This window comes from Primulina eburnea, chromosome 12, assembly GCF_022965805.1.
Source record: "Primulina eburnea isolate SZY01 chromosome 12, ASM2296580v1, whole genome shotgun sequence".
Lineage (NCBI taxonomy): Eukaryota > Viridiplantae > Streptophyta > Magnoliopsida > Lamiales > Gesneriaceae > Primulina > Primulina eburnea.
The window spans coordinates 153,480-167,136 of NC_133112.1; the positions used below are offsets into that span (position 1 = coordinate 153,480).

At 35.3% G+C, this 13,657-nt stretch overlaps 2 protein-coding genes across 2 annotated transcripts; both read right to left on the reverse strand.

The window, feature by feature from the left end:
• Positions 1-1,579: 1,579 nt before the first annotated feature.
• LOC140807691 (glycosyltransferase family 92 protein RCOM_0530710) lies at positions 1,580-3,475 on the reverse strand. The gene has a single exon (XM_073164651.1). The coding sequence runs from the start codon at positions 3,281-3,283 to the stop codon at positions 1,658-1,660; it is 1,626 nt and encodes a 541-aa protein (XP_073020752.1). The 5' UTR covers positions 3,284-3,475; the 3' UTR covers positions 1,580-1,657.
• A 566-nt stretch (positions 3,476-4,041) lies between these two features.
• LOC140808436 (U-box domain-containing protein 15) lies at positions 4,042-6,560 on the reverse strand. Its single transcript, XM_073165576.1, has 4 exons — positions 6,054-6,560; positions 5,856-5,972; positions 5,372-5,779; positions 4,042-5,255 (listed from the first exon to the last, which is right to left on the reverse strand). The coding sequence occupies exons 1-4, from the start codon at positions 6,387-6,389 to the stop codon at positions 4,194-4,196; spliced, it is 1,923 nt and encodes a 640-aa protein (XP_073021677.1). The 5' UTR covers positions 6,390-6,560; the 3' UTR covers positions 4,042-4,193.
• Positions 6,561-13,657: the final 7,097 nt, after the last annotated feature.

A 13,657-nucleotide genomic window follows, 5' to 3' on the forward strand; every position in this document is an offset into this window, starting at 1 on the left:
TCCTCGCACTCTCAGAACCTTCACAATGCTTTTGAAGGATTTCCCAAGCATCCTTGGCAGATATACAGTTTGTAACTAAACTGAACATATTCCAGTCGACTGAAAAAAAGATGGCATTCAATGCCTTTGGGTTGTAATTGAAAACCTAAACTTCATCGGCAGTCCAATCAATTTCTGGTTTTATCAGGCTGTCACCATTTTCGTCTACCCTCCTTGGTAGAGTCTAACCACTGATAACACGCTGTCATGCCCTTTCATCTGTGGATTTTATATAAAACCTGATTTTGACCTTCCATAGGCTATAGTTAGAACCATCTAACACTGGTGGTCGTAGTGCTGCGTTTGCAAGTGATTTGTCCATTTAAATATTTCTGTCAAAACAAAAACAAAATCAGCAATTAGTATATCAAGATTATGCTCTGATACCACTTGTAAGGAATCTTGTTTGACATATGCGAGTTTATATGTGCCTCAGGACAAGAATAATCACTATAAAACAACTGTTACGTTTACAAAAACCAATCACTAGTGATCTTAATGAAAATCAATTTCCTCAACACGTTGAGAAAATAAATAACTTTCTAAAACAACTAAGAAAACTAAAACATAAATATGAAAGCAAAAAACGTGATGCCAAAAACTTGGAGCAACAAAACACGATCTTCAGCCAACACTTGCATGCGTGTTGTCTGAAATGTCTCCAATAGATATGGCAGCACGTGCAACAACACTCTTCAAAACAGCAATGTCCTTGAGAATGATTTTCTCCGAAAACCACGATGTGAAAAAGTGCGTGAATGATTAATCAAGAAGCCGCCACACTCGTATCCTATTTTCTCTTCTTTATAAGATATCTCCACAAGGAAATCTATTCCACAAGGAAAATAAGAGTTTAATTAGAAACAAAACTCTTTTTGAACATTGATACAATATCAAGATAATATTTGCATAATTATCTAGAAATGCAAAAACTTATTAAATATTATACTCAATCAAATCGACAAAGAAAAAATAATATTAGAGAAATTATTTAATTAAGAAATTATATTTCCCTTCAAGTACTATTTCTGAAAAGACTTACACTAGAGATTATGTGGCAGTGTCTATCCCAACATATTTTTATAAATATATTGGGTATGTTTAAATATAAAATGTTTGTTTATATTTATTTATTTATTTTATTAATTGGGTGGGTGTGTTTATTATTTGGTTGTTGTAAACAGGATGTTTAATCATATTATTTTTAGAATTTAAATTACAATCAATAAAGATTTTGGACTCATGTTAAATAAAAAATTAAACTGGTTGTTGTGATTAATTAACTAAATCAAATTGTATGATAATAACAATTAGGATTAAGGGCTATCATAAACTATATATTTTAATATTATTGAATTTGAGAATAAAAATCCTCCCTGCAAAATAATGACCTGTTCTCTTATTAACATTTATGAGCGTAAACAAACTAAAGAATGAAATTTCCTTTCTTTTCTAAATTTAATTACAAAAGTTGAATTTTAAAAAATATATTTCGCCAAGATGCATGATACCTTTCTCTTCTTTGACCACATAACGTATTTTATTTGCCTCTGTCCCTGATCGATCTATATTCCATGAATAAATATTCTCTTCCCATGAATTAAGATACGAACGATGTCTAACGGTTGTATCCTCTTTGCCAAGGCATCCGATCATAACCCAAGCTCGATTTTTCCCCAAACCATTTCCAAGTCAAGTCTTTCAAGCGATCATCGCGTAATTCGCAGAACATTTGAGGCCACCCTTCCGGCTCCACCGGCATAAACCCTAATCCAGGTGTCCGATCATTGGAATTGGGGTTCAACTTCTGCGTCCAATCCAAAACATAAGCGGACACGCGCCTCCTAAACTTGGCCTTAAACTCAGGCCATGCTTGATACTTGTAGTGATTCAGCACCATATAATCGGTACTCAATTTCTTGGACTTGAAGCCGAAACTTAAATTGAAATGGTGTATCACATTAAGCAAATAATCATCAATCGCTTCTAATAACACTATGGATTTGTGCCTATTCTCGTGCAACAGTCTGCAATCATATCCCTGTGTCACGCCCATTATGGGGTGGACCTCTTGATTCGAAGGCCCAAATTCGTAGCAACTGATTTCAAACTGTCCCAAACCCAAGCTGTTGGTCGAGACTAATGAAGATAACATGGATTCAGAGGGTCGTGAAGAGTTTTTCCACGACGGGGAGTACAAAAACTCGTCGACATCAATGTACATCATCCACTTGCAACAGTTACTAGCGTACAATGCAGCATGGGAGAAACCAGATTCTTGAGTTTTAGGCCACAACCATAAATATGTGGTAACATCAAAACCCTCTTGAACCAACTCTTCCACCACTTTCCCCAAATCATCATCGCTCCCATTATCGTATAATAAGAATTTTTCAACCCCGATTTTCGAATGGTAGAAGACCCATTCCTTCAAAAACTTGGCCACGTTATACACCATGGTGCTGGCGCAAAGCAGAAATTTCCCACCCTTGCTGGCTAACTTGCGCGGGGGCGTGTAGTACGCCACCGATGGAACAACCCGATTCTCCGCTACGATCTCTAATGAAACTTTTACCAGATCCGCTTGGGCGGTTAGCTTCGGCCGTTGGCAGCGGAAGACCTCTTGCATTGAGGTTTTGACGGCTGTTTTCACGTAGTCACCGAACACGCACATTAATTCCTTTGGGTCGCGGTTAATCCCTTGCCTCGTGTTCACACCTTTAACGAATAAGACGACGTCGTCTTCAGTTGTGAGGGAATCATACACCAGATAAGACCACCTCAGCAGCAATGGAGGCGATGAGTCTCTCTGAGGCCGAATCTCAGGAGACTTCAACAACGATGGTTGCCTGAAAGGAAGCATCCTTCGAGCTCGTAAAGGTAGCACGCAATTAAATAAGAAACGATCGGGAAAAGGCAAAACGCCGGTAAAAGTCGCCGCGGAAGCTTCATCTGTGTCGAATAAGCAGGAGTAACCGCTGTAATCTCCAGCCAGCTGCGGTGACGCAATTACCAAAACCTCCCAATCATGTAGGAGAACCGACGTGGTGGAGATTACAACTGGCGGCGGAGATGAAAGAGGTGACTGAACGACGAATGAGGTGGTGGTGGTGGTGGTGGTTGGGGAAGGCGGGATATGGTCGGAGGTGATGGTGCGGCGGAGGTAGTGGTGGTAGATGGAGGCGCAGAAGAGGATAGATGCGACGATGCATGGGAAGGTTGTCCGAATTTTACGGGCCATCATGTGATTTAAATTGGTGGCAAGGATAGATGGTTCCGTTTTATACTAAATAAATACAAATGAGGACGGTGATTTTATTTATTGCTCATTTATTTTCATCCGAAACTTGTTTTTATAAGTATAGTTTTCCGCTTCCCAGGATTTGTAGGTCAAATGCTCGGACCAAAAATAAACCATAGTTTTCCTATTTTACAACCTTTTCAAATCAACTGTCATCCAAATTAGAGTGTTTTTTTCTTGGATGGAATGAATTCATCTAGTTTTGGACTTTTATGCTTAATTATTCTGTAAATTTAATTTTTTGTCACAATTATTTTCATTAGTCGAGATTTTTCCAGTTTTTATGTTATCTTTATTAATTAGTTGCATATATATTGCTTAAACTTTTTGTATTGACTCAGTTGCAGATAATTTTAAACTTAAAAAAGAATTAAGTACAATATAGAATGGCTAAACACAATAAATAAGTTGATGAATAATAATATCTATTATAACTCTTAACTTTCATATATCTATTTTGATTGTAATGATCATAACATTATTATTTTCTTTTTGCCACCCCTTCATGTCCAAACTAAATTTTCTGGCAACATAAAATGTTTTGGCAGATCTAAAAGATATTTTGTGCCATATCATATTTTACGTTTATGTTTATATATATAAATAATTAAAATATTCAAACATATGTACATACACACAATTGAATATCAGTACCAGACATGCCTTTCTTTTTAAGAACCGTGGGTGGAAGGAATGCTTTTGACTAGTCACCAAGACGATACATGCAATCGCAACTAAACTTTTTGGCTGACTTATTGATTTATTATCTATTGGTTTTCTTGAATTAATGTCTGGATAACAAATAATAATTATTATAATATTAATAATAATAACCTGAATATTATTATTATGTTCAAGGTATCTGTTCAGCCTTACTCATCAACCGTAGCATGGAATTGGCTTTCCTTTGACCTCTTTCAGTGCCATTGTTGGCAACTTCAACCAAATATTCATACACACCATACTGCAATGCAGCCAGAATCAAATTTGTATTATTCGATCCCAACTCTACGAGAACCGCCGTTGCACATTCCTTATTTTTTGGCGTACCCTTCCGGATCAAACTCACCAAAGTTTCTATAAACGGGAGCTGTCCAAGTTCTTGTCTCCCTTCCTGATTTGATGCAAGAATCAGCAACAGGGAGAGTGTTTCATTCACCATGTCCAGCTTCTTGTCCTCCAGTACTTTAAGCAATGGTATCACGATTCCAGCTTCAACGGCTTTGGCCTTATTCGAATGGTTAAGACACAGATTGAATAGTGCAGTGATAGCATCCTTTTTCCCTCTAATAGTTCCGTCTCTTAGCAAATCCACCAATGGTGGAATCCCGTTCAAGCACCCTATTTTCACCTTGTTTTCATCCAGCATCGACAAGCTAAACAATGCTGCTGCAGAGTTTTCTTGGGCACTAACTCTTCCCTTTTGCAAGATCTCTACTATAGCAGGAATAGCATCCTCTTTTGATACAAGTTTCTTGTTTGATTCCTCAATCGACAGATTCAAAAGTGCTGTCACAGCATGTTCTTGGATTTTAGAATCTGGATAGGATAAAAGTTGAACGAGGGCAGGGATTCCTCCACTGTTCGCGATCAAGATTCTGTTCTCCTGGCTCTCTTTGGACAACATACGGATTTTCTTTACGGCATCTCGTTGATCGTTTAATTTACTAGAACACAAATTTTTAACCGATGACAAGATTTTGGCATCTGTAGCAGACGGATTCTGATCTGGATTCGCACTAGGTTTTATATCCTTTTCTGGAAGGCGAAAATTGTTGTTTTCACACCATTGAAAAATCATGTTCTTCAGAGCAAAGTTAGGGGCTAAAGAGAAGTGTGTCAAGATTTGGCCTGTTTTGGGGCAACTTTGATTATTGGAATCCAACCATTGTTGTATGCTTTCTCTTTCATATGTCTGCAACAGCCAACGACGTCATCAGTACACAGATTCTATAATTAACTATTTGTTTGATTTATTTCTATAGACAACTGACTCACATCAAAGAAAGACCAAATGCTGAAAAATCTTACTTGTCCTGTCGACACAATTACAGGATCTGTCATGATTCCTAGAGTGATGGGGCACAGAAACTCATGAGGAATATCGCCAGACGGGCGTTTCTCAAGATATTTAGGCATTCTATCTTCTGCAAGACCTGCTAATTCCTTGAATTTGTTCAAAAGAAATATGATCTGTTGCGTGTTCTCTGCACAATGGCCTCGTCTTTCTTTGACAAGTTTTTGTATGGCTAGAGTTTCCATGTCCAGCTCCTCAGTGGTGCGCAAATCAAGCTTATTCGCCAGCCTTTCTACACTTGCACTATCGGCATATCTTTCGTTGTTGGTCGATAAGGCCACCATCAAATCAATCGTTAGCTCCATGTCTTGAGTGTCCGTTCTTTTTTTGGCTCGTCTCAGCTGCACGCGCAGTAACTCAACCTGCATCAACCATCACACATATCCCTAAAAACCTGATTGTTTCTATTAATCAAATTGTGCATTTGGGAATCTATACTTGTTCTCTCTCTTCTTCTGAGACTCCAAGCTCATCGTACGGCACTCCTTTCACAGCTTGACTTATCTTCTCATAGACATCATGGAATTTAACCATCACTCCTTCACTTTCTAATGCCTGAGCATTGAGGGAAGAACACATTTACTAAAAACAGATACGAATGTAACTTTAGAGGTAAGATGAAATGAGAATTCAAACCAAGTAAATTTTGCTTCCGGCATGACACAGCTTCAACAATTTGTGGGCAGATTGAAAAGCCTTCTTCAACATATTCAAACAATCAATCCCGGCATCAGGAGGGTTCGTGTCCTGTATCTCCTCTAAAATGGGCGAGAAAAGTTTCAATCTTCTTACCAGATTTAGGCATTCTTTTCTTTGAGTCTTCCTGTATTCTCCAATGGCTTTCACGGATTCAATGATGGCAATGATTTTCCGAAGCAACTCATGGGAACGGGATCGTGGACTTATCTGATCCTCCTCCGACGCCTGATCTTCCCCTTCGTATTCATTATCCGTCTCCGTTTTGATTGACATTTATTTTCTCTCTTGATTTCCCCCTGTTTTCTTGGGAAAAATGGGTGTGATTAATTTGTGCTATGGTTTGCAGGTTTTTCGGGTTAGTTTTTTATCCAACTGAAATGATATGGGCACAAAAAGAGGCTGCCCATTAACAAATTGACAGTGTGTTGCATATGCAAATATAAGTATTGTCAACATGCTCTAACATAAAGTTTACAATCATATATCAAGCTTGCATAAGTTATCTAAACATACATCACGATTACTTAAACTACGAGCCCTTTAGAAATATAGTTATGATGCTTCGTACACATCGGGGTCACTCGACCACATCTTGTCTTGAAATCGGGATGGTTGCATTGGCGCGTCACAGTTTTCGATAGTCCAATTTGAAACTGTATGGCCATGGTATCACCTTTATTATTATCCATAAGATGTTCTTCTGCGGATCAGAGTACTATATGTTCCTTTCAGTATCCACTAGTCCTTGAACAATGTTTTGATCACTCTATGGTACATTTGTTTGATCCAATGAACTTACATCACATTTTATGCACATACACTACATGTTTAATTATACCACTAATCCTTAACATGCATTATATATTTGTTATTGTAAACATTTTCGGTATATTAAATTTTATGGTTTTTTTATAGTATATATTTTATATTCTAAGAGTGAGTGACTATTTAAAATTTAAAAAATAAAGATAAAAAGACAAGACCGGTTTGAGGGCGGGTAATAATATGGATCAAAAAGTTTGTTTTAGTTTTGCTTTTTTAAGTTTTCCATCATTGAAGTTTTAATTCAAGTTGTAAACGGTTCCACAAATTTTTATTATTTTTCAAAATTTATGCTATAAAGACAATGTTATTTTATGATTTTATAAATAAATTGGTTTTGATTTATATTGTACTACGAGACTTTTGTTTGAAGATTACATGATCATTGAACAACGTCGATGTCCATTAACTCTGGTCTCAGTGCTTGACCATGGATACCATCGCCTCATCCGTCAGCATGTAGACAACATCAAAAACAACTTGCAGAGTGTTACTGGTGAATGAAGACATTGTTGATAATTGAAATATGATATTAGAAAGTGTCGAACGATTAATGTGGGGATCCGGACGCTAATCAATTCTTAATCGTCATCAGGATCAATTTACTAATTAAGTAATTAAGATCATAAATTTTTAAATTTTACTTTTAATGCGGAATATAGTGAGATCAAACTAATATACAACTCAGTATAAAATAAAGTACAAGTCCTGTACAGTCTACAAACCAGTAAAAACTAATGTTCAACATCTAATTATCCAGTGTCAAAACCCTATATACATCAAAGTCCGAAGTCTCCACTCTATCACGATCTCTCCTCATCTCCTGGACCCTGATCCTGTCCCACCTGTTGTTAATATCGGTGAGAAAGATATCCCAGTATAAATCAATGGAACATGCAATCATATGATAAACATAAAAGCATGAACAGGTAACAGCAATATGTACCAAATTCTGAAACATAATCAATATAAAACTATCGACAATGCTCGTGACTCCACAACTCAGACTAGACTCAATCCTAGTCTAAGGATCCCGGTTTCCAGATGTTGGTATTCCTATATCGACTAACAGTAATAGAAGAGACTCCAATTCTATTCACGTCGATATAACCAAACATTCAGTGTCCTGACCTAACCGTCATAGACTGTGGCCCTATCGCCAATATCCTATCTTGTGACATCGTGCAACGTGCCCGTGGCGATCCCGCCACTATCAGGCACATCTGTCCCAAGATTTCTATACTATCTTGTGACATCGTGCAATGTGCCCGTGACGATCCCGCCACTATCAGGCACTTCTGTCACAAGATCACTCATCGAGACTCGTCTAACACATGCTCTCTATAAATCCATAGAACAAGCATATCAAATCAAGTCAATGCAAATAATAACAAATAGTATGTGATTTAGGGAAACTCAAGTCCAAACCGACTCAAGTCGATCTCCCAATACCGAAGCAATATCAGTTCTGAATTCAAGACTGTCTCTGTGAATCTGAAACGATATATCGAGAATCATAATATCAATATTCCATTCTCAATTCAACACTGAATCTGATTAATCTGGATTTAATTCAAATCACGACATAAAGGCACAATCTCAGTATCCCCGTCAATACCAAATCAACAGACATCAATTACAAATCATAACTCATATCCGATACAATCTGTAATTCATTCATAATCCAAATTTGTCCAATATCAATCAATATATTCTGAAAAATCATCACAATTTCATAATCCATCTGTTTCTCAATCTGACTTCAATTCTACGATGTCTAACATGCCAAGAACATCATATATGAAGTATATTCAATTCCAACAATGTCATAATTTCAAAACATGTCAGAATGTAACAAAAATTACGTCCATTTGTAGCCTGCGTTGATAGGAACACAATACCGAAGTCGGATTCAAATTCTAACGGACAGATTGTGCACAATCGCGATATATATATATATATATATATATATATATATATATATATATATATATATATATATATATATATATATATATATATACACGTAACATGAATGAAGGCAAATGGCGCATCCTACATGCAACACGTCTCGCACATATGCGCGACCCTCCTCAGCGCCTATGCGCGAGACAGTATGTCTCGGCGCGTACCCTCGCTCATATGCGCGGATTCATGTCGCGCATATGCGCGAGGTTCTCTGGACATTTCGCGCATATGCGCCCGGCTGGGTCGCGCATATGCGCGAGAGCTCATCCTCGCAACACATCTTTTCATGCTAAATTCAAACCGTGTACCGATTAATCCTTTCATAATAACCTCCACGAATTAACAAATCATTTCAGATTATTAACATAGCAAATTCCGGGCATTACAATTAAGGATTCAAACGTAAATGAAAAAATTAAATTCTAAAGTCATTAAGATACATGCATTATATATTTGTTATTGTAAACATTTTCTTTATATTAAATTTTATGGTTTTTTATAGTATATATTTTTTATTCTAGGAGTGAGTGACTATTTAAAAATTAAAAATAAAGATAAAAATTTAGAAGTGAAAGAGATTGTAATCATTGTTATGATATCGTCCCCTTAGAGCAATAAAACTTCAGGACTATATTAGTAAACTATAGAAAGTGGATGAATTTCAATGCTTACTATGTTTATGTTATGATATATGTTGTACGAAAAGTAATTTGTTATGATATGCTATTTTTGAAAGACTCCCACTTGGTGAGTGACAAGCATATCACCCACCTCTTATTTTACACTCCTCATATAAGTCTGAAGAGCAAATAGAAGAAGAAGAAGAAGAAGAAAAGAGCAATACAGTTTGAGGGCGGGTAATAATATGGATCAAGAAGTTTGTTTTAGTTTTGATTTTTTTAATTTTTCCATCATTGAAGTTTTAATTCATGTTGTAAACGTTTCCACAAATTTTATTTTTTTTCAAAATTTATGCCTTAAAAACAATGTTATTCTATGATTTTATAAAATAAATTGGTTTTGATTTATATTATACTGCGGACTTGTTGTTTGAAGATTACGTGATAATGGAATAACGTCGATATCCACTAACTTCAGTTTCGGTGCATGACAATGGATACCATCGCCTCATCTGTCAGCATGTAGACAACATCAAAAACAACTTGCAGAGTGGTACTGCTAAATGAAGACATTGTTGATAATTGAAATTTGAGATTAGAAAGTGTCGAAAGATTAAGGATTCAAACGTAAATGAAAATTAAATTCTAAAATTGTTAAGATACAAGCATTATATATTTGTTATTGTAAACATTTTTGTTATATTAAATTTTTGGTTTTTTTATATTATATATTGTTTATTCTAGGAGTGAGTGACTATTTAAAAATTTAAAAATAAAGATAAAAATAAAAAATTTTAAAAAATTAGAAGTGAATGAGATTTTAATAACTGTTATGATATTGTCTCCTTAGAGAAATAAAAATTGAGGACTATATTAGTAAACTATAGAAAGCGGATGAATTTCACTGCTTACTATGTTTGTTATGATATATGTTGCACGAAAAGTAATTTGTTAGGATATGATGTTTTCGAAAGACTCTCGTTTGCTGAGTGACAAACATATCACTCACCACTTACTCTACACTCTTTATATAAGTCTGAAGAGAAAATAGAAGAAGAAGAAGAATGAGAAAAACAAGATCAGTTTGAGGGCTGGTAATAATATGGATCAATAAGTTTGTTTTAGTTTTTATTTTTTTAAGTTTTCCATCATTGAAGTTTTAATTCATGTTGTAAACGTTTCCACAAATTTTTATTATTTTCAAAATTTATGTCGTAAAAACAATGTTATTTTATGATTTTATAAAATAAATTGTTCCGATTTATATTATACTACAAAATTTGTTGTTTGAAAATTACGTGATAATTGAATAACATCGATATCCACTAACCCCGGTTTTGGTGCTTGACAATGAATACCATCGCCTCATCTGTCAGCATGTAGACAACATCAAAAACAACTTGCAAAGTGTTACTGGTAAATAAAGACATTGTTGATAATTGAAATTTGAGATTAGAAATGTCGAACGATTATGGATTCAAACGTAAATGAAAATCAAATTCTAAAGTCGTTAAGACGAAACAGTGAAAAAAATTTAACATATATACAGTCATATTGGAATAAAAATTTTAGTCCACAAGTCAGTATGTTTGTGGAGAATTTTTTAAAATTTGAAAAGAATGTTACAAGACACAAACCGTAAATTTAAGGTCGTAAATAAATACATGCATAAAAGTAAATTAAAGTTAATTAGAAATAAATTTGCGAGAATAAAATATTGATCATTCGTAATCAGATTGATTTTTGCCAGTTGTCATCAGTTCAGAGTTATGTGATAAGATCAAACTGATCATAAACTTGAGCTAAATATCATCCTGAGTGTAGAAGTCTAACTATTGTATTGTCAGCTAGACTTGAATTCACCCTAAAAATGTGAACTAATGAACTTAAATTAAAAATGTCAAAAATATATCTAAAGAAATAAAGTTTAATCTCAAGTAAAGACTTTGTGAAGATATCAATCACTTTTTGTTGTCTTGACACATGCTCTAATTTGTTATCCTTCTCATGACATAATCTCTATTAAAATGGTATATGATGTCAACGTACTTTAATCTCTAGTGTAATACTGGGCTATAAGTGATTTTTATAACACTTATATTGTCACATAAATTTGAGATTCATTATCTCGAACACCACACTCTCTTAATTGTTGTTAGATTTGGAGAAGTTGAGCAAAACTGAAGGACCTTTTACTGAGCACCTTGATGTGCTTCAAACAAAATATTCTCCAAGAGCTACAATAGCTCATTTTCTAAGAATCTATACACTGATGAAATAGATTGAGTTTGGTATTAAACCAAGCGGAAAACACTCGAAATAATCATTCGTTAAGAAACACTATTATATTTTATATCATGTATAATTGAATAACTGAAAATAGCAGGAATCAATTGAGATATATATCAGTTCAGTTATGGTGAAAAACTGAACCGACGGATGCTCTTACTAATTAAATCAGTTTGAAAACAATAGTTAAACAATTAAATACACAAGATATATTTATTGATGTTCGGAGACTTAACTACTCCTACGTCACCCCTTATACCACATCAGGTAGAATCCACTAGAAGTTGATTAATTACAGCAAGTGTAATAACCCACTCAGCTTATGACTTACCCACTGCCTAACTGAACTCCTAAACTAGACTGAAGGCAGCACCTTCCAATCAACACTTGTTTAACGTATGTGTGTCAAATACTACATACAGAAGTTTATTGTCTTTGTGCAAAACTTTATTTGAGTGGTGGTGTGTGTGCGTGTGTGAGAACTGAACAATGAAAGAAACAATGAAAGAACCACGAAAGTTTTCTCACACACTGAGGAAAGTAAGCTTCTAAACTAAGCTGATATGACTGAGTATTCTCTCTGGGCAAAATGCTTCTTGTAAGCTAATAAGTAAATAAGCGTGTCATTTCTTTTTATTTTCACACACTCTTATATATTCAGCTGAACTAATCAGCGGACAAGATTTCAGTTGCAGTCTACCAGTCCAACTGATCAACAAACGAAACACAACTACCAGCTGAAAATTATGAGTTAAGTGGAACTTAATCATCAAAAAGCCGCCGCTTCATTGCCTTATCAGATCCGTATAGATGATCAATGCGGTTCAGCATCAGTTGACTCCAGTTTGAGTCAGCTACACCAGTTAGCCAGCACAGATCAAGACCAAGGCAAATTAGCTGATCCTCTGGCAAAAGAGACTCAAAATCTATGCAGCATTCAAAGCATTCAAGGCGACCAGTTGTTAGTATATTCAGTTCTATTATGTGTAAACTAACTGGTTTTTGATGTTAGTTAAAGTCTGCTAATGAAGTAGCAATTTCCCTTACAATTGTTGACTTGCGTAAATGTACAAAACAAGGGACGCTTATTTGATTAAATAAATATCTTGTTCATCCAGTTAGCCTTCACATAACTGAATTGCTATCTTAAGATTTGTTACCTAAAGTGTTTGATTGATACTAAAACTTCATTAATCGCGTAAATAATTACATTTTTAAAGGAGAGTTTTTAATTCAGTTTCTGAGGGGGAGTTTTGTCTAGAATTATCCCTCACTCTGAAAAACTGTTTTCAAGTCATTTCATTCAGTTCTTGAGGGGGAGCTTTTATTTATGTTATCCCTCAAGCTGAAAGATTTTGTTTCAATTGTTTTAACTGTTCAAGTTTTGTGATCATCAAAAATAGGGAGATTGTCGGAACATTTCATGTTCACAATCTTGATTTTAATGTTAACAAAACTTGCTATTTTGCTTCTAATGATTAACCTTACTACGCAGGAAACTGGAACTGATCAGTCTTCGAACTGATCAGTTAAACGAGATAAAACTGAAGCTATCAAGATGTTAACTGAAAAACCAACTGATCGACCAAACTGAATGAGTTCAATTGACATATTAAAGGACAGTTCAACTGATTTTCCAGCTGATAGGTGGTTCAGCAGAAGACCTTCATAAGCCCGACCAGCTGATGAATAGTTCAACTGATGAAGAGCCTAGCTAACCAGTTCAACTGAAAGAGTGAAATCAGTTCAACTGACGAGTCAACTGATTTCACCAAGCCCAACTGAAGATCAGCTCAGATGACCAGTTAGGAACATCAGTTAGGAATCAATCAGTTGAACTCC